The sequence below is a fragment of the Stegostoma tigrinum genome, chromosome 8 (assembly GCF_030684315.1).
Source record: "Stegostoma tigrinum isolate sSteTig4 chromosome 8, sSteTig4.hap1, whole genome shotgun sequence".
NCBI lineage: Eukaryota > Metazoa > Chordata > Chondrichthyes > Orectolobiformes > Stegostomatidae > Stegostoma > Stegostoma tigrinum.
This window is the reverse complement of record NC_081361.1, coordinates 52,746,498-52,767,085: the sequence shown is the minus strand read 5'-3', so window position 1 is coordinate 52,767,085 and position 20,588 is coordinate 52,746,498. Positions and strand designations below refer to the sequence as shown.

General features: G+C 42.6%; 1 protein-coding gene across 17 annotated transcripts in view; it reads right to left on the bottom strand.

Moving 5' to 3' along the window:
- Positions 1 to 20,588, bottom strand: part of lrrc7 (leucine rich repeat containing 7) — a 617,590-nt gene that overhangs the window by 150,233 nt on the left and 446,769 nt on the right. For all 17 annotated transcript variants that reach the window (XM_048539168.2, XM_048539169.2, XM_059647884.1 and 14 more), the window contains one exon: positions 8,127 to 8,201. In XM_048539168.2, coding sequence (XP_048395125.1) covers positions 8,127 to 8,201 — 75 coding nt within the window. The remainder of the gene's footprint in view (positions 1 to 8,126; positions 8,202 to 20,588) is intronic.

The following is a 20,588-nucleotide window of genomic DNA, read 5'->3' as shown; positions in this document are numbered from 1 at the left end:
GAGCAGATGCGGCGGAGGCGGAGGAATTGGGAATAGGGGATGGAATTTTTGCAGGAGGGTGGGTGGGAGGAGGTGTATTCTAGGTAGCTGTGGGAGTCGGTGGGCTTGAAATGGACATCAGTTACAAGCTGGTTGCCTGAGATGGAGACTGAGAGGTCCAGGAAGGTGAGGGATGTGCTGGAGATGGCCCAGGTGAACTGAAGGTTGGGGTGGAAGGTGTTGGTGAAGTGGATGAACTGTTCGAGCTCCTCTGGGGAGCAAGAGGCGGCGCCGATACAGTCATCAATGTACCGGAGGAAGAGGTGGGGTTTGGGACCTGTGTAGGTGCGGAAGAGGGACTGTTCCACGTAACCTACAAAGAGGCAGGCATAGCTGGGGCCCATGCGGGTGCCCATGGCCACCCCCTTAGTCTGTAGGAAGTGGGAGGAGTCAAAAGAGAAGTTGTTGAGTGTGAGGACGAGTTCAGCTAGGCGGATGAGAGTGTCCAGATCATCCCCAAGGGACTACAGTCCACATTTCAGCCTTCCCAATTTGGCCCCAACCGTGACCACCTCTACACCCAGAACATTCAGACCCTTCAGAAGCGGTTCTCCCTGCGAGTCCTGAAACAGACACTTGCAGCCATGCGCCGGCACCTCCAGGCACTGCAATCCAGCCTGCCCCAGCTCAGAGCCTCCCTCTCCCAGACCTGCAAAGGACCCCTGCTGTTTTTTATCCTCCGCAGGATCCACAGACTGAACACCCAGTTCCACTCAGCTTTACTGGACACCAAAAATCGTAAGTACTTCACCAGTTTCAAAATCTCCCTTTCCCCTACTGTATCCCTAAACCAGCCCAGTTCGTCCCCTCCCCCCACTGCACCACACAACCAGCCCAGCTCTTCCCCCCCACCCACTGCATCCCAAAACCAGTCCAACCTGTCTCTGCCTCCCTAACCGGTTCTTCCTCTCACCCATCCCTTCCTCCCACCCCAAGCCGCACCCCCAGCTACCTACTAACCTCATCCCACCTCCTTGACCTGTCCGTCTTCCCTGGACTGACCTATCCCCTCCCTACCTCCCCACCTACACCCTCTCCACCTATCTTCTTTACTCTCCATCTTCGGTCCGCCTCCCCCTCTCTCCCTATTTATTCCAGTTCCCTCCCCCCATCCCCCTCTCTGATGAAGGGTCTAGGCCCGAAACGTCAGCTTTTGTGCTCCTGAGATGCTGCTTGGCCTGCTGTGTTCATCCAGCCTCACATTTTGTTATCTTGGAATCTCCAGCATCTGCAGTTCCCATTATCTCTGTTACTAATATCAACATGCTTAGTGCCAACTATTTGTTCATCCTCTGGTATCAGTGAAATGTTTTCAATTGTGATAGCTTGTGGACTTTTCCTATCTGTCTGTCTGGCTAAGGTATTATATCCAAAATCTTGCTTTGTAATAGTCTTAAGAAACAACCTTAAATGACAATATAGGCTCTTTGTCACTCGTCTTCCCTGAAGGTGATTGGGTGCTTCCCAAATCTAAAACCTTATTTTTCACTGAGATAACATGGTGTGAAGCTGGATGAACACAACAGGCCAAGCAGCATCAGAGGAGCAGGAAAATTTGTCATTTCAGGTCGAGACCCTTCTTCAGATGTTACTTGGCCTGCTGTGTTCATCCAGCTTCACACCGTGCTATCTCAGATTCTCCAGCATCAGCAGTTCCTACTATCTCTGTAACTTATCTCTCACTGCCTGACTCTGCACTTGTTTCAGGTCATCTTTTCATAACCCTCATCGTTATTTCTAGACTTGATGATTTTAAGTTCTTCAAGCTGAGCTTCCCACTTACTGACTTTTGTGAACCTCAGTCATTCAAAGTTCTGTTGTACGTACACAAATATCATCTGTCCCTCAGTCAAATGCTCATTGATCTATACTTGTATCTAATAAGATGTGTCTTAACTCTGAAATTCTTATCCTTGTTTCCCTCCCTGGTCTTGACCTTCCCCATCATAACTCTACGACCTCTGTAATCTTCTGAACGACAACCCTCTGTGAGCCCAACATTTCTCCAATTCTGATCTCTTGTGCATCCCTGATCTTAATAACTTTACAATTAGCACTCATGTCTTCACAGTAGTTAAGGCTCCAATCTTTTTTTTCCTTAAACATCTCAGGTCCTCTTTTATCCTTCCTTCTTTACAATGTTCTTTAATACCTATCTCCTTGATCAATCAATTGCCATCTGCCCTTATATCTCCTAATGTGGCTTATCATCAAATTGTATTCAATAATGCTTGTGTGGATCAATTTGGGATGTTTTACTCCATTGAAGGTGCAATATAAATAGATGTGCGGATTTTTTTTTCTAGTCTGTGTAACTTGTTAACAAACCCTTAATTTTACCAAGTAAGCTTAGTTGTAAGCTCAAGTTGAAAAGTGCAGATTTTTGTTTTACCATGCAAAATAGATCAGGTTTTACAACACAACGTAGACTGCTGGAGCAGCCGACTGGAATGTCCAAGAGACAGTGACTAGGACAGGAGCAGGTCAATGTCATAGCTGAGAGTAACATCAAATGCGATATACTCTAGTTTGCCTTCAATATATTGAAGCAAAATTCGATATAAGTTGATTTAATAGGCCAAGAGAAGGACAAAATATCAATACCTCAAAGTTTCATATCTCAGGAGTGGGCTATGTATTCTTTTTGGTTTTATTTTGTGCTCTGCAAAGTCGGTATTAAGAATTAATGACAGACTCCTGACAATGCTTTGGATTGCCCAGGTTTACAGCCATTTTTACATTTATTTTGGATGGATTACCTTTGTCAGTTTTGTTACAAAGTGCTACCATCAAGAATTCCTGCAGCACCAACAGAAAGACAGGAAGGTAAGTGAAATCTCCTCTTGTTTTAAGCATTATTTGATAAAAATACATCTGGCTGTAACAATATAATATTTTCATGTTGCACAGCTGTCATTCATGTACTTTCTGACTGTGAGATTATCAATTTAACTTTGATGCAAACCAAATGATGTTTTATGCTGTGGGGCAAAATTGGGACTTCAAACACATTTTATGAGGGACTCTTACCACAAACAGAAAAAGGGGGAGGTTATCACCCTCACAAAATAAGCTAGATCCGAGCCCAAAATTCTAGTATTGGCCAAACATTTAATCATTCTTTACTTAAGCAATTACTGGATGACTTTAATGGAATTTCACAGACAAGTATCTGTTCTGAATATCCCAAGTTGTTTCAACACTTCCATCCTGTTGCACTTCAGCACAAAAATGCTCCACAAATTTGAGCAAGGGAGATGGAATAAAAGCTACAATAAAGTATTTAACTTTTGGGAAAATTAGCTGCCAGAGTGAAATGTAAAACTAAATGAAATACAGTTTGCTGTACACTTTGAAATAATAACTCATTAACAGAAAATAGTAGTGTGTCATTTGATTAAATTATTACTCCTAACAATAAAATGTAAATACTCATTAAAATGATGCTGTCTGCTATGAAAGCCTTTTGCTGAACCTTTTATTCACTTTGTTGCAAGCATTAGTTTGATCATTCTTAGTCATAATGAAAAGAATTGTTCCTTCCCTGTCAATGTTTTTACCATGACAACGTGGATTTCTGTCTTGTTTCCAAATATGTAAAAAAGAGTCTGTTCATCTATTCCGCTTGGGAACCCTGCAGCCCAATGGTATCAATGTGGACTTCACCAGCTTCAAAATCTCCCCTTCCCCCACCGCATCCCTAAACCAGCCCAGTTCGTCCCCTCCCCCCACTGCACCACACAACCAGCTCAGCTCTTCCCCTCCACCCACTGCATCCCAAAACCAGTCCAACCTGTCTCTGCCTCCCTAACCTGTTCTTCCTCTCACCCATCCCTTCCTCCCACCCCAAGCCGCACCTCCATCTCCTACCTGCTAACTTCATCCCACCTCCTTGACCTGTCCGTCTTCCCTGGACTGACCTATCCCCTCCCTACCTCCCCACCTATACTCTCCTCTCCACCTATCTTCTTTACTCTCCATCTTCGGTCCGCCTCCCCCTCTCTCCCTATTTATTCCAGAACCCTCACCCCATCCCCCTCTCTGATGAAGGGTCTAGGCCCGAAACGTCAGCTTTTGTGCTCCTGAGATGCTGCTTGGCCTGCTGTGTTCATCCAGCCTCACATTTCATTATCTTGGATTCTCCAGCATCTGCAGTTCCCATTATCACTGTTCATCTTTTCAATTGTTTCGAAGGGATTATTTAATACTATTCCAAAAACAGCCAGAATTCCCAGACATTGCTGCATTTAATCCAGATTGTTGAAAGGATTGTGAAAACAGTCAGGAATTTTGTTTTGGAACAAAAACAAAGTTTCTGGGAAAGCTCATCAGGTCTGGCAACATCTGTGAAGGAAAAAACAGAGTTAACGTTTCGGGTCTCATGACCCTTCCTCAGAAGGGTCTTCTGTTCTGAGGAAGGGTCATCAAAACATTAACTCTGTTTTTGCCTTCACAGATGCTTCTAGATCTGCTGGGCTTTTCCAGCAACTTTGTTTTTGTTTCTGACTTGCAGCATCCGCAGTTCTTTCAAGTTTTATTTTGTTCGGGAAGGCTGCAGAAAAAAATGACGGGGTATTTTGAATCCAGCGTCATGAAATAAGTGAGGTGCAGTGGGGTTTGCCTACAGCACCTTAACTGAAAAGAAAAACAACCTTGCATTCTATTGTGATCAGAGATAATGGGAACTGCAGATGCTGGAGAATCCGAGATACCAAAGTGTGGAGCTGGATGAACACAGCAGACCAAGCAGCATCTCAGGAGCACAAAAGCTGATGTTTTGGGCCTAGACCCTTCATCAAAAAAGGCTTTTCTGATGAAGGGTCTAGGCCCGAAACGTCAGCTTTTGTGCTCTTAAGATGCTGCTTGGCCTGCTGTGTTCATCTAGCTCCACACTTTGTTATCTTGCATTCTATTGTGCCTTTCATGACAGCTGGAAGTCTCAAAGCACTTCACAGCCAGTGAAGTGCTTCAAGTACAGTTACTGATGTAATACAGGAAAAATGGCAGCTAATTTATCGGTAGCAAATGCTAGCTTGGCAGATTTTTCATGCTATTTTCATATCCATACAAATGTAAGTGATTTCCAAGGCATTTCCAACTGATTTGTTTTATACATTACACTGGCCCTTGGGGAAATACAGCAGTATTTTGACAACTGTGCTCCTAGACAGTCACAAAGGAGATTAAATAGCTTGTCATACTGATTAATGCATCACACATTTGTTTAATTTATTTACTCATGGAGGTATTAGATGTGGACGAGGTATTCAATGCATACCTTGCAAGTATCTGTACCAAGGAGATGATGTTCCCAGGCTGAGGTGACAGAAAAGGAAATTGCATCACAGAAGGTTTTACAATTAACAAGGAAGAAGTGTTGGACAGATTGTACTTCAAGTTGACAAGACTCCAGGACTGGATGAGACGCATCCAAGGATATTGACAGAAGCGAGAATAGAAATGCCAAAGGCACCAGCCATAATTTTTCATCTTCTCTAGACTTAAGGGAGGTTTCAGAGCATTGGACAACAGCAAATATTATGAGATAACAAAGTGTAGAGCTGGATGAACACAGGAGGCCAAGCAGCATTATAGGAGCAGGAAAGCTGATGTTTCAGGTCTGGACCGTTCTTCAGGACCCCCTTCAGGTCTAGACCCGAAACGTCGGCTTTCCTGCTCCTCTGATGCTGCTTGGCCTGCTGTGTTCATCCAGCTCTACACCCTGCTATGTCAGATTCTCCAGCATTGGCAGTTCCTACTATCTCTGCAAATATTATGACCTTGTTTCAATAAAGGTTGTTAGGATAGGCTCAGTAATTACAGACCACTGAGTTTAACTTTAGTAGCGGGGAAACTTCTAGAAACAATCATTTTGAATAGAATAAATAGTCACATGGAGAAAAGTAGGTTGTTGAGGCACAACCAGCATGGATTTCTAAAGGGGTAATCATGTTTGACGGATTGGAGATTTTGAAGAGCTCACAGAAAGCTTTGATTGAAGTTAATGCCACTGATGTGATGTATATGGATTTTCAAAAAAACATTTAATATGATGCCATGTAACAAACTTGAGAGAAAAGGTACAGCTCACAGAATAAAGGGTACATAAATGTGGACAGAAAAGTGTTTGAGTAATAGGAAAGAGAGAGTAATGATCAATAGATACTTTTCAGGCTAGAGAATGGTTTGTACCAGAGTTCCCCAAGGCTTGGCATTGGAACCCTTGTTTATCCTGATACATAATAATGACCCAGATCTGGATGTGCAGGGAATAATTTAAATTTATGTATTATACAAAACTTGGAAGCTTTGTGAACCGTGAGGAGGACAGCATAGAACTCCAAAAAGGACAGGAGCAGTTGATGAAGTGGGTAGACAAACAGCAGATGAAGGCAATTCAGAGATATGGAAAAGGCTTTATGGTGGAAAAATATGGACAGACATGTTTTTGCTACCAAAGTGTATAACTTTGAAGCGGGGGTTGATATTTCTATTCAAATAATCAATGTTAAAGGGCACAAGGAAAGGGAGGAAAATGACATAATGTTAGAATACTAATTTGGAGAGGCAGTGTAGACTGCATGGGTCAAATATTTAATATAATAAAGTGAAACCTTGGGCACAAAACTACCCAGCAATGACAACATCTTCGTAAACACTTGTTGTCTACCTTAACTCAGGTTCCAGCTCTCGCTTTTTGAAGATAAACCTGCTGCCCTTTATTCAACAAAACATGCATGATCAGCAATTACAGTATTTTCCTGATATTCCGCCCCCATTCATCCCCAGCAGCCATTAATTCTGTGGCTGAATTGTCTCTGGGGTTACTGAGATCCTGTGTTTAATGTACCTGTACAAGGGAATGTCCGTGACATAGAGAAAAAAACAAATCCAAGCTCCAAATTTACACCTCCAACTAGAACTCCAGCACTTGGGAATTTGTTTCCCAGTATCATAGAGTCATATAGTCCGACAGCGTGGAGACAGGCCTTTGGTCCAAACTGGTCCTTGCTGACCACACTAACTCCATTTCCCTGCATTTGGACTACATCCTTCTTAAACATTTCCTCTCCATGTGTTCATCCAAATATCTTTTAGATGTTGGTAATGCACCCTCCTCAATCACTTTCACTGGTAGCTCATTCCATATGCGTATCACCCTCTGTGTACAAAAGTTGCTCCTGAGATTTCCATGTATTCTTTTCCCTCTTACATTAAACTGATGTCCTCTAGTTCTCAATTCCCAACCGTGGGAAAAAGACTCAGTGCGTTCAACCTACCTATACCTTTCATGATCTTATACAATTCTATAAGATCTCCCCCTCAGTGTTATACACTCTAAAGAAAAAAGTCCTAGTGTCCAACCTCTCCCTATAATTCAGTCCCTTGAGTCCTGGCAATATCCTTGTAAATATCTGCATTTTTTCCAGTTTAATAACATCCTTCCTATAGCAAGGCAAGCAAAACTGAACACAATATCCAAATGCGGCCTCACCAATGTCCGGCATTGCAGCATAACTTCCTAACTTTTATCCTCAAATGCCAACAAAAACAGAAATTGCTGGAAAAGCTCAGTAGATCTGGCAGCATCTGTGAAGAAAAAGAGTTAACATTTTGGGTCCGGTGACCCTTACTCAGAACTGCCATTGCGATTGAGCTCTGGGTAAGATTAATGACAACCTTGTGTGTATGGTGGTACAATGCATTGTGTAATCACCGAAATATTAAATAATTAGCAAACACCAACAAAACATTCGTAGTGCAATTAGCATACTTATTGCAACAGTACTTCTTAAAATCCCCATCTCATGCTATGTCATCCTCCCCATGACATCTGTCACATGCCATATCCATTCATTCATTTTATTTTTTCCTCACATGATCCCCCACTATCCCACCCCTTCTTCCTATGCTCCCCCCTCTCTGTTCAAAAAATGGTCTCACATCCCCAATTCAGTATGACCCAAGCACATCACCCCACCCCTTTCCTACTCCCCATATCCTTCCCCCCAAATAAACTAATTTTTTTATAAACTAATTGCTGAGAAAAGAAAGTGAAACAATTCTGATTTTGTGTAGATTCTTACCCCAGGCAATATCTGTATTGAGTTATTATCCATCCACAGTTCCTTCAGGCTCTGTAGCTGTTCCAGGACTTCAGGCTAAAGAAACAAATAACTGTGTAAAGCTATTAGTCCATTTGTACTGAGATCAGCATACAGATCAAATCAATACAGCTGGCTGCCACACTGACCTTATTACAACCTAATATAGGTCATTTCATTTCCAAGGTAATTGGGATGCTGCTTGCCCTGTAAATATGCCTCTGAATTGGGGGCAATTAAATTAATATGAACATTTTCTGTATGCATCCTCTGTTGTCCAAACCAATATGCTTTTAAATTTTCCAACTTTTTCACTTGACCTTTGATGATTGCATCTTCAACTATACTGTTCCAAACCTCTCAAATTTCACATGTTGGTATCTCCTGTTGGTACTCCCTCTGTGTCTGCATAGATTTGCTTCCGCCACCACCTTTTGATGATGCTTTTTGAAACACAAATTAGGAGCAGGAGTATGCCATTTAATTGCGAAGACTTATTTTAAAGAATAGCATCCTTAAATATGTCAATGGAAAAAAATAATGGTCAAGATTTTGCTTTTAGAAACTCTTACTGCATTGATCGACAAAAGAAGCATAATTTAAATATCCGTGGGGAGAGAAACCGGTAGTTTTGCGAGTCCAACATGTCTTTTTTGGAATTGAACAAAAAAAAACTGATGAGCCCATTGAAGCCACCAAGCAGGACTACTTGCATGCCAAACAGCGAAAGCAGCAAGTGATAGACAGAGCTAAGTGATCCCACTCCCAACTGATCAGATCTAAGCTCTGTAGTCCTGCCACATCTACTTGTGAATGGTGGTCGACAATTAAACAACTCACTGGAGGAGGAGGTTCCACACATATCCCCATGCTCAATGATGGAAGAGCCCAGCACATCAGTGCAAAAGACAAAGCTGAAGCATTAGCAACAATCTTCAGCCAGAAGTGCCGAGTGGATGATCCATGTTGGCCTCCTCCAGGTGATACCCAGCATTACAGATACCAGTCTTCAGTCAATTCAATTGACTCCACGTGATACCAAGAAATGTTTGGAGACATTGGATACTGCAAAGGCTACACACCCAGACAACATTCCAGCAACATTACTGAAGACTTGTGCTCCAGAACTTGCTACTCACCTAGCCAAGCTGTTCCTGTGCAGTTACAACACTGGTATTTACCTGAAAGTGTGGAAAATAGCCTAAGTTTGTCCTGTACACAAAAATAAGGACGAATCCAACACAGCCAATTACTGCCCCATCAGTCTACTCTTGATCATCAGTAAAGTGATGGAAGGTATCATTAACAGTGCTATCAAGGAGCACCTGCTCAGCAATAACCTGCTCAGTGACGCCCAGTTTGGGTTCCACCAGGGCCACTCAGCTCCCGGCCTCATTACAGCTATGGTTCAAACATGGGCAAAAGAACTGAATTCCAGAGATGAGGTGATAGTGACAGCCCTTGATATCAAGGCTGTATTCAACTGAGTGTGGCATCAAGGAGCCCTAGCAAAATTGAAATCAACGGGTATCAGGTGGCAAATACTCCAATGGTTGGAGTCATACCCGGCACATAGGAAAATGGTTGTGATTGTCGGAGGTCAATCATCTCAGCTCTTGGATGTCCTTGCAGGAGTTCCTCAGGGTAGTGTCCTAGGCTGAACCATCTTCAACTGCTTCACCAATGACCTTTCCTCCACCATAAGGTCAGAAGTGGGGATGTTCACCGATGATTACATGATGTTCAGCACCATTTGTGACTCATCAGATACTGAAGCAGTCCACGTTCACATGCAATAACATCTAGACAATATCCAAGTCTGGGCTGACAAGTCGCAAGTGACATTCACGCCACACAAATGCCAGGCTATGGCCATCACCAATGAGAGACAATCCAATCACCATCCCTTGATATTCAATGGTGTTACCATCACTGAATATCCCACTATCAACATTCTGGGGGTTACTATTGACTAGAAACTCAACTGGACTCACCACATTAACAGAGTGGCTACAAGAGCAGGCGAGAAGCTGGGAATACAGCTCCTGACTTCTCAAAGCCTGTATACCATCTACAAGGCACAAGTCAGGAGTGTGATGGAATATTCCCCACTTGCCTGAATGAGTGCAGCCCCAACAACACGCAAGAGGCTTGACATCATCCAGGAAAAAGCAGCCCGCTTGATTGGCACTCCATCCACAAGCATTCAGTCCCTCCACCACTGATGCTCAGTAGCAGCAGTATGTACTATCTACAAGATGCACTGCAGAAATTCACCAAAGATCCTCAGACAGCACCTCCAAACCCACGACCACTTCCACCTAGAAGGACAAGGCAGCAGATATATGGGAGCACCACCACCTTCAAGTTCCCCTGCAAGTCACTCACCATCTTGACTTGGAAATATATTACCGTTCCTTCACTGTTGCTGGGTTAAAATCCTGGAATTGCCTCCCTAATAATGTTCAAGAAATCAGCTCGCCACCACCTTCTCACGGGTAACTAGGGATTGGCAAGAAATGTTGGCCAGCCAGTGATGCCCACATCCCACAAATGAATAGAAAAAACAAATTCTGAAATGTCAGATCGGTCTTGAAACACCAACTGATTCTCTCTCCACAGATGCTGCTAGAGCTGTTGAGTTTCTCCAGCATTTTGTTTTCATTTCAGATTTCTAGCATCTACAATATTTCACTTTTATAATTAAAACACTATTTGGAGGAGTTAAAAAAACACTTAAATTCAATACAACCATGGTCCAAATGTTTCAGTCTCTGGATCACGGGACACCTAACCAGTAAATATATTTCACTTTAATCAATACTACAAACAATATTGGCAGATAAATGGCATCAAACAGCCAAGCAGACCCAAATTTCCTCCCAGATTTCCATACCAGGTGAAATCTTCAATGGCCTTCAACTGGTGCATTCCATTTGAATTTTCTACATGTGATTAACACCAACAAGGGGAGAATCAATAAATCCCATTTGACTCCAGTCACATCCCAGAGATTTCTTTATTTGATCTCAAGTAAACCTTATGGTACAGCCTAGTTGACTCATAAAATTGCTCTTTCCACTAAGAGATTTGCTTCTTTCCCTTGTCCCATTTTCTACTGATAGAAAATAATGTTTTTCTAGGAAAGATGCGTTTCTTCTTCATCAAGATCTGCCTTTATTTTCCACTCTGAGATGCAGCAAATCACCAGCTATAATTCAACATCCATATTTCCATCCTGTTCTGAAGAAATGTAAACTACTTTCTCCTCACAGATGCTGCCAGACCTGTTGATTTTCATCAGCAATTTTTGCTTTAGTTTCAGATCTCCAGGATTCATAGTTCTTTGTTTTATTTTATTCCAATTAATTGTCTGTCTGCCATTTCTTTGGGTTACTCATATTTTCAAAGTAATGTGAACCACATAAGAATAACACATAAGTCTAATAATAACATTGTCAAGAACAACTTTAACTTCATCCCTCAGAAGTCAAAGTAGTTTCAATTTGGATCTATAAGGACTTTCAGTAAAAGAAAATACAGACATTGTGCAAAGTGCAATTTTCATTACAACAAGGTTTCTTCAATAAAACAAAGCACTACAGATACAAAAAACAGAAATTGCTGTTTCTGAAGAAGGGATTCTGGACATGAAACGACAACTCTCCCTTCTTTCCACAGATACTTCCAAACCTGTTGAGCTTCTCTAGCAATTTCTGTTTTTGTTTAAGGCTTCTTCAAATCCATAATTACTACCACCCACAAGAACAAGAAGGGCAGACACATTGATATACAAGTTTGCCTCCAATTCACATCCTCCCTGTTTAGGAATACATTGCAACTCCTTCAATGTCAGTGAGTTAAAATCTTGGACCTGTCTTCCTAAAAACATTGTTGGAATACCTTCACCAGATAGACTAAGGTACCTCAAGAACGCATATAACCAACACCTTCTCAAGGTCAAACAGGAGATATGGGAAACTGAGTTCAATTACGTGATCCATTATTTCCTCAGTTAAGTTTATTTAGCAACAATGGCCAGGAATCCATTAATTGACAATTAATTGTATCAACTACATTTCATTGTATTTTACTGCCTTAATCTATAATCCTTACTCTAGTTGCTAAACTCATCTTTATTGCTTTATTCAGGATTCTATCAGAAACACAGAATCATTGAAAATAGGAGTAGGCTAGATGGCTCTTAAGCCTGCTCTGCCATTCATTATGACCATGGCTGATCATCCAACTCAGCCCCATGTTCCCACTTTCTCCCATACCCTTTGATCCCTTTAGCCCTAAGAGTTATATCTAACACCGTTTGTAAAAATTCAGTGTTTTGGCCTCAACCATGTTCTGTGGCAGAGAATTTCACAGGCTCACTACTTTCTTTCAAAGATATCCAAACTTTAGGTTTCTCCGGAAGCTTGTTAAGCTTAGATGAACACTCTCCACTCCTGAATTCAGGGAGTGTTATGCTGCATGCAATTTGCATTTCTGATGGTGAGCTGCCTTCTTGAACTGCTGCTGTCCGTGTCCTGTAGGTAGATGGAAGATGCTGTTAGGGATGGATTTCCAGTATTTTGATTCAATGACTAGATCCAATGAATAGAAAAATATTGTCAAGTCAATTAATGAGTGACTTGGAGGGGAAATGCAAGTTGTGCTGTTCCCATGTATCTTGCACTGATATATACTTGAGACAATTTCACTTTGATGCATAGGCTAGAATATAATGCCAGCAATGTCAGTCATTACCACACCCCCAACCATGCCACTATTTGAAGATATTGTCTTCCTCAGTGGTACAGTTAAAACAGGGGGAAGAACTGCTAAGTTCCTGCAGTGTGTTATGTCGATGATACACGGTAGCATCATGACATGCCGGTGATGGGGGAGTTGCTTGAATCTTCTCGGGTTCTTGAGCCTTGGAGTTAATAGAACAAGTCATTCATCATGAAATGCCTACTTCTGCTTTTGCAGCAGCCTCCAGTTAAGGTTCTAGCCAGTAGTTATGCCCAAAACAGACTAATGAATTCAGCAATTGGAATGGTACTGATTCATAAAGCTGAACAATGTACTAAAAAGTTAGTACAAAAGCAATTCCTGCAGATGCTGGAAACCTGAAATAAAAACGGGAAATATTCAGAAATATGGGCCTGGAAACAATGCACATATATAAATGGAAACAAAACTTGTTTAAGTGTAGGTAATTGAATAACTAAAAATATTTATAGAAAACAAATGTAAGTGAAGAGATTTTAAAAAGACTTCGGCATGATACAAAGTTTTTACAATGGGACAAGTTAGCCGAATGAAATGCATACAAAATGGGTGACATGGAGAAGGATCCAGTGGCCCAAGAAAAATATTTTCACAGCAAGAATGCTGCCAGAAAAGTGACTGAATACCCTTCCTTCCAAAGCACCTCCCAATTTCTATTTTCCCAAACCTGGAAAAGACAACATGCCCATTTAGGTCTGAATCTTCCCATCCTGTTTGGAATCCTTATTTCTGATCCAGATCAACCTAGTCATTGCCCACTTTGGTTTCTATTTCTCAGGCAAACTTCTGGGCCAGGAAGCTTCCCAACCAAAGCAGTACAGATTAGTCCAGAAATCCAAGTGGTCAGCAGCACAGTGGATTGGCATTGAAAACACACCCAAATGGCTTTTAAACACAGCCATATTTTGTGGCTTAAAGGTCCTTAAGCCAATTTGACCGCTACTGAGAAGGTAAATGAGAAAGGGAGTAAGGTGGCACATGGGTGGCAGGTTACTTTGGAAAGTGGATGTGGGGGCAATGCACCAGGTAGGTGAGGAGGTAGGGTGCCAAGTGGGTGGTGGGTACAGGTGCTGGGTGGGTCTGGGAGTAAGGTGCAAGTAGGTAAGTGAGATTTTTGAGTGGGTGAGAAGTCAGTAAAGGAATCAAGGGCTAATGGGGCTGTGAGGGCAGCTCAGGTCAGTGGGTGGCAGTAGAATCAGTGAGGTAGGAACTGGTGTAAGGGGAAGTCAGGAGGCAGAGTTGATGTGTGGTCATGTCCAAGGGCTCACAGGTTGGAGTCTCCGGTCTGGGCAGCAGGTGTAATGTCCAGAGGGAATTTGAAAATTTGTAAAAGGTTTCTGCATTTTCTGCGGAGAGGTTTCGCTCATCCTTACGCAGTCAGGGAATAGATAGGGCTAGGGTCAATGGGGTGGTCAGGTCCAAGATAGGGGATCGGTGCCCAAGAAGGGTTGGAGAGTGTAGACAATAGGATCAGTTGTGAGTTAGGGGTGTTGAGCTTTATAGTTAGCCAGGAAAAGTTGGTGGAATTAAAATCTTGGCTAACTCTTAGCGTAAGTGAATCAAAATCATCTTTAGTCTCTGACTCTCTCACAGGGTTGTGGACATTTTCAGAGAGCCCCAGGTGTCAGGTTTCAACTTCTTGGTCAATTCTTTCAAAGTCAGCTACATTGGGAAATCTGCACTGTCCTGACATTGAACACCTGCCTACATTGTTGCAGCAACTATCATCCTATTGGAAAAATCTGGGCCATGGTCACTACCACCATTGTTAGAAAGAACATAGGAACTACAATTAATATTGACTTAAATAACTTGAAATGTTAAGATCAGAGTCTGCAAAGTGTCCAGAGGAAAGGCAGCAATATTCAAATTATTCTGTTTGTTTCATCTGATGCATTCAATCATTGTATCCTTTGTTCTTTTCTCCGTTTGTCCGTTCCCTTCCTCTTCTCCCATTTACACCTTTAGTTCTTTTTTCACTAGTCTAAAATATTTTTCTATTCTGAAGAATGTTGCCACAATCTTAACTTCTTTTTCCCCTCTGATTTGCTGAACTTTTTTCTCTTTTCTTTTGCTCCTGAAGCTGACATTGGTGCCTTTTGTTACATAAGCCTGTGTGACAGCCTGGTTAGTACTGCATTTGTGTCTCCTAGTATCAGCAGGTTGCAGTGTCATAAAGGACAGGAGCTGTACAAACTGAGTCACTGGTACAGCTATTCAGGCATTTAGTCAGACTGACATAGTTAACGGATATCGAACAATGACAAGGCAAAATGCAGAAGGGAGATAGAAGGCTTGGTAAAGTGGTGCAATGAAAACAATCTCTCTCTCAATGTTGGCAAACTAAAGAACTAATCATTGACTTCAGAAAGAAAGGAGGAAAAAAATGTCCCCATCTACATCAATGGAACTGAGGTTCAGAGAGTGGACAGCAGCAAGTTTCTTGGAGTGATGGTAACCGACAACCTATCCTGGACTTCCCACACAGATGCGATGGTCAAGAGGACACAACAACGCTTCTTGTTCCTCAGGCAGCTCAGGTAATTTGGCATTTCCATAAGGACCCTCACCAATTTCTACAGGTACACTACTGAAAGCATACTGTCTGGGTGCACGATGGCCCGGTAAGGCAAAGGCTCTGCCCAGGACCATAAGAAACTGCAAAATGTGGTGTGCACAACACAGACCATCAGGCAAGTGGGGAGTATTTTATCACACTCCTGGCTTATGCCTGTAGATGTGGATAGGCGTTGAGAAGTCAGGAAGTGAGTTACTTGCTGCAGTATTCCTAGCCTCTGACCTGCTCTTGTAGCCACTGTGTTTATGTGGTGAGTCTAGTTGAGTTTCTGGTCAATGATGATTTCCAGGATGTTGATAGTGGGGAATTCAGCAATGGCAAATGAAGTGAAATTCTTAATGCAAAGGCACGTAGAGTATAAAAATACAAGAGTCGCTACAGTGGTCCAGGGGCTTGCTGAGAACCCATCTAAAGATTTTTGTAATGTTTTGGTCTCCATGTATGTCAGGAAGAATATACAGTATTGGTGATGATTTAAGAGATTAGTTACTTTGATTCCAGGATTAAGAGGTTGTTTCAAGAGGCAAAGTGGAGCAGGTTGGAGTAACTCGCTGGAAATTAGAAGAATGAGGGATGGAACTTACAATCCAAGAATCTTGGGCAGCAATCAAACAAAACAGGGAATTTGCTATACAAAGGGGAGTGTGAGCTTGTATTCACATGCACATAAGTATGGAAGGTAGTTAGTAAAACAGTGCTCCTCATTAATGGACCTGAAAGATTTGGCGTGGGCCTGCACCTACAATCACAGGCTGCCTCTCCCCTGCATGCTGCCAATAGGCTCACTAATGAGCCTATTAATACCTGTCACTGGAAGAGCAGTCACCAGTTAGATGGAGACAGTCAGGTCAACTGCTTTTTGCTTGGGACTGAGGTCAGGTCACTACACATTTTGCTTCATTGGAGAGGTTGGGAGTGGGCTGTTGAGTTCTTGCCGGGGCCATGCCTAGAGTCAGTATGGGTATTTTTGTCTACAGGTCCCTGACATACTGAGTGAGTCTAGCCCAAAGGCAAGTGCACCCTTTGCAGCTTAACCTACCACAGGCAGTGGATGGCAGGCACATCAAGAGTCAATGGCCCAACACCTCTAGAGTATTCCAAGAGGAGATTGTTGGGAAGCCTGTACGTGGTTCCTCCTCCACCTAGGTTCTTGCATCACCCTGTTTCCTTGTCATCAAGATATACTTTGAGTAAGCTGAAGGTCACTTGACTTCTTGTTGCCTTGTGCTTGTGACTACGCACTAATAGGTGGAGCAATGGACACAGGTCTGTGCATAGATTTAGCAAATTCAGAATGATAGAACTGGAGTACCATGGCAGCAACCAACCTGCACATGGAGGGAACCAGATGCTTATGTGCCTGAGGCAGCAGGGTCCCATCCATTTTACTGAAGTTCTGCAGCCTTTGTGATCAGAGATAATGGGAACTGCAGATGCTGGAGAATCCAAGATGAAGGGTCTAGGCCCGAAACATCAGCTTTTGTGCTCCTAAGATGCTACTTGGCCTGCTGTGTTCATCCAGCTTCACACTTTGCTATCCTGCAGCCTTTGTGTCAGGTTGCCCAGTGCATCAACAAACGTGTGTGCTGCTCCTGTGCCTGCTTGTGTATTTGCATGAAGTCCCTGGTTGCCAGCACCGTGGAGTCTCTCCTGCCTGGTGCTGTACAGGTGCCTTATGTCTGGCAGTGCTCCCAGTGCAAGCAACCTGGGCATTTGTTCCTCAACCAGTGCAGTTGTCACCGGCAGATGCTACTGACTTTATTCCAGCTAATGTTAACTCCAAGCTGGTGATGTTTTTTAATTGGAGATTTCTGCAACTCACAGGATGTTCCCATTCTTCACTAGTCAGGCCAAGATCCTCTCTTTGTAGGGGAAAGGACATGAATATCTGGCACTCTGTCATGTGTACTGGCCCTGTCGTAAGTGATTTACTTCTGAAATGAGAGAGAGGGGAGCGATCAAGTGAGATTAACCTGGGTAGCACAGTTGTTCAGTTTAGGAAAAGGTGGTGAGGCAATAAGTGAGTAGGCAGCACAGAGGCCAATTAGGGGAACTGGAGGGTAACAGCAACCAAGGAAATATGTTGTATGCAGAAATGGCAGTGGTAGAGCATGAGCCATGGTGGGAGGTATGTGCTATAGCAGAGATAGTGTGCGTGAGGCAGCAGAAAGAAATTGTGGAGAGGAGAAGGTCATGCACCTTCTGCCTGTACTGCTGGACATACTTCTGGTCAGTGAAGATTGCACTGACCAAGGTAGCAATCTCTGACCAGGGGGTTGGCAGAGTCTAACAGTGCAGCCTCCCTGGCAGTCCTCTGAGAAGTGGACAGTCTCTCCCGGCCCATCGTGTCCATCAGGACCTCCAAGTGTCTGTTCATAAAGTAGGTGCCAAATTCTCCTTGTCTGCCTCATCTGGAGTGAATGTCTGCAACTGTACAGGACAGATCTGGACTGCCAGAGCTTGACCAGGTACACAATGGCATTTTAAATATTATGTCAGTATGTTGACATATGTTTAATGGGAGATTTAGGGAAATACTGGATGAGATAGTTGTCATAGGATTGTGGCAGCTAGTTAATGTGACAAGTTTCAGACAACTGTATGAGAAAACTCGCTCAGCCTTGCAAACACAGATCCTCCATAAGAGTCACTAAAATTGATATTTTGCCAAATTATAATAAGATTCAGCCCAAAATTTCCTCTTATGGGGGAACACAGCACTTGGGGAAACAGTTTCCAAATAAAGGGTCTCTCTTCTAAGACAATATTGAACCTGAACTTCTTTGCTCAGAGGGTCATGGACATTAGGAGTTCTCTGACGGAGTAATTGAACCTTGGTCGTTGAACATATTCAAGGTTGTGTTTCTCAGATGCTTTGATCTACAAAGGAGTGGGGTGTTAAGGAGGGCAGTCAGGAAGATGGATTTAAAGCCATAATCAGATCAGCCATAATTTGTTGCATGGTGGATCAGACTCAAGAGCACAAATGGCCTACCTCTCTTTCGAAAGGACTCATGTTCATTAATGGAGAGGAAAAAAGGCAAGGGTGAGGTCATTACTACTTTAGAAGTGATTAGGCACTGTGTCATTGCAATAGCTTGCTTGTATAATGCCAGATGAAGGGGAGGAGAGCATCTGGAAAAGGGTCTTGCTCCATCTTATACAGAAGTCATCAACTCTCACGCAGCTGCGATATGCCCAACAAAGGTGGCATCAAAAGGCTATAGTAAACAGTCAAGGGTCACACATGATGTTCTATTCGGAGCACAGAGTCTACAGGAACAGGCAAAGCTATCAAGGACAGTGCAGAATAGGACTGAAACCCTTCTCGCAGTGTGTCACAGATATCTGTGCCATGTCAGTCAGAAAGTTACTACTCATAGGCACAACCTAAGGGTAGTGCTGGTAGGATAAAGTGTAAGCCATCATAATTATCTTGGATAAAAACAAAGAACTATAGATGCTCAAGATATGAAACAAAGAAAAACAAAAATGTTTCTGGAGAAACTCAGCAGGTCAGGCAGCATTTGTGGGGAGAAAATAGAGTTAACATTTTGAGTCCTGTGGACAGTTCTGAAAAAGGGCCACTGGACTCGAAATGTTAAACCCTAATTACCTTTGATCTGATTGACTATCTCAGACATCTCAGTGGGCAGTTAAGAGTCAACCACATTGCTGTGGGTCTGGAGTCACCTGATGAGATGGCAGATTTCCTTCCCTAAAGGGCGGAAATTAGTGAATGTTAGTGACACCAGAAGGACATTAGTGAATCAGATGGACTTTTACAACAATGACAGTTTTGTGATCACCATCATTAATACAAACTTTATAATCCAGTCATGCCAACTGAAATCAAGTTTCACCTGCTATTGTGGTGGGATTTGAACCTATGTTTTTATAGCAATAGTTTGGATCTTGATATCATGGTGCAATGACATTGCCACTATTGCACCATGTCCCCAAAGCCAACGCAGTAAAAGTCATTATGACTAAATATCCTCTTGGTTGGATTATTTCAGAGGTCATTTGTGGAGATTGATTGCAACTCACAGTGAGCTGCACACTGCTGAATCATGCACAGTCACAGATGCCCTCATCACCCAAAGCTTAAGATGGGAGTTATGTACACGCCTCCTAGTGGTAGTCTGGTTCAGGTGCAAAAAAAATCAGGAGACCAAAAACGCATGTAAGAAAAGCACAATTACAAATGGGGGACTTCAACATGCATGTGGACAGGGAAAATCAGGTTGGTAGCAGATCCCAAGAAAAGGAATTCATGGAATGTTTACGAGATGGTTGATTGAAGTAGATTGTGGAAGAGCCCATTATGGAGCAGGTATTTCTGGATTTGATGGTGTGTAATGAAGCAGACTAGAATAAGTAGTTTAAAGTGAAGGAACCCCCAGGAGGCAGTGACCATAAAATGATAGAATTCATCCTGCAGTTTGAGAGGGAGAAGCTGAATCAGATTAATGTTATTATAATTGAGTAAAGGTAACAACAAAAACATGAGGGAGGAGCTGGCCAGAGGTGATTAGAAGTTAACCCTCATAGGGAAGTGGTAGAGCTTCAATGGTGGGAGTTTCTGGGGATAATTTAAAAGGGTCAGCAGAAAATTATCTTAAGGAAGAAGAAACAAACTAAGAGGAGGATGAGGCAGCCAAGGGGAATCAGGAGCAGCATAAAATCAACTGATAAAGCATAAAGTGTGGTTAAGATTATTGGAAAATCAGACAATTAAGGAACCTTTAAAAACCTGTAGAGGTTAACTATAAAAGCAAAAAAAGGGGAAGATGATGTAATATTAAGGTATGCCAGTTTGTAATATAAAAGATGATTGTAAGAGTTCTTTTCAACATATAAAAGGCAAGAGAGAGAAAAACAAGGGTGAACATTGGACCACTAGAAAATGAGGCTAGACAAACAGTAATGGGGAACAAAGAAATTGTGCAGGAGCTGAATAGCTATTTTGCATCACTTTTCATGGTGGATGACAAAAGTAGCATACCAAAACTTTAAGGGAGACAGGGGGCAGAGGTGAGTGTAGAGGCTATCACTAACGAGAAGGTGCTGAGTAAGCT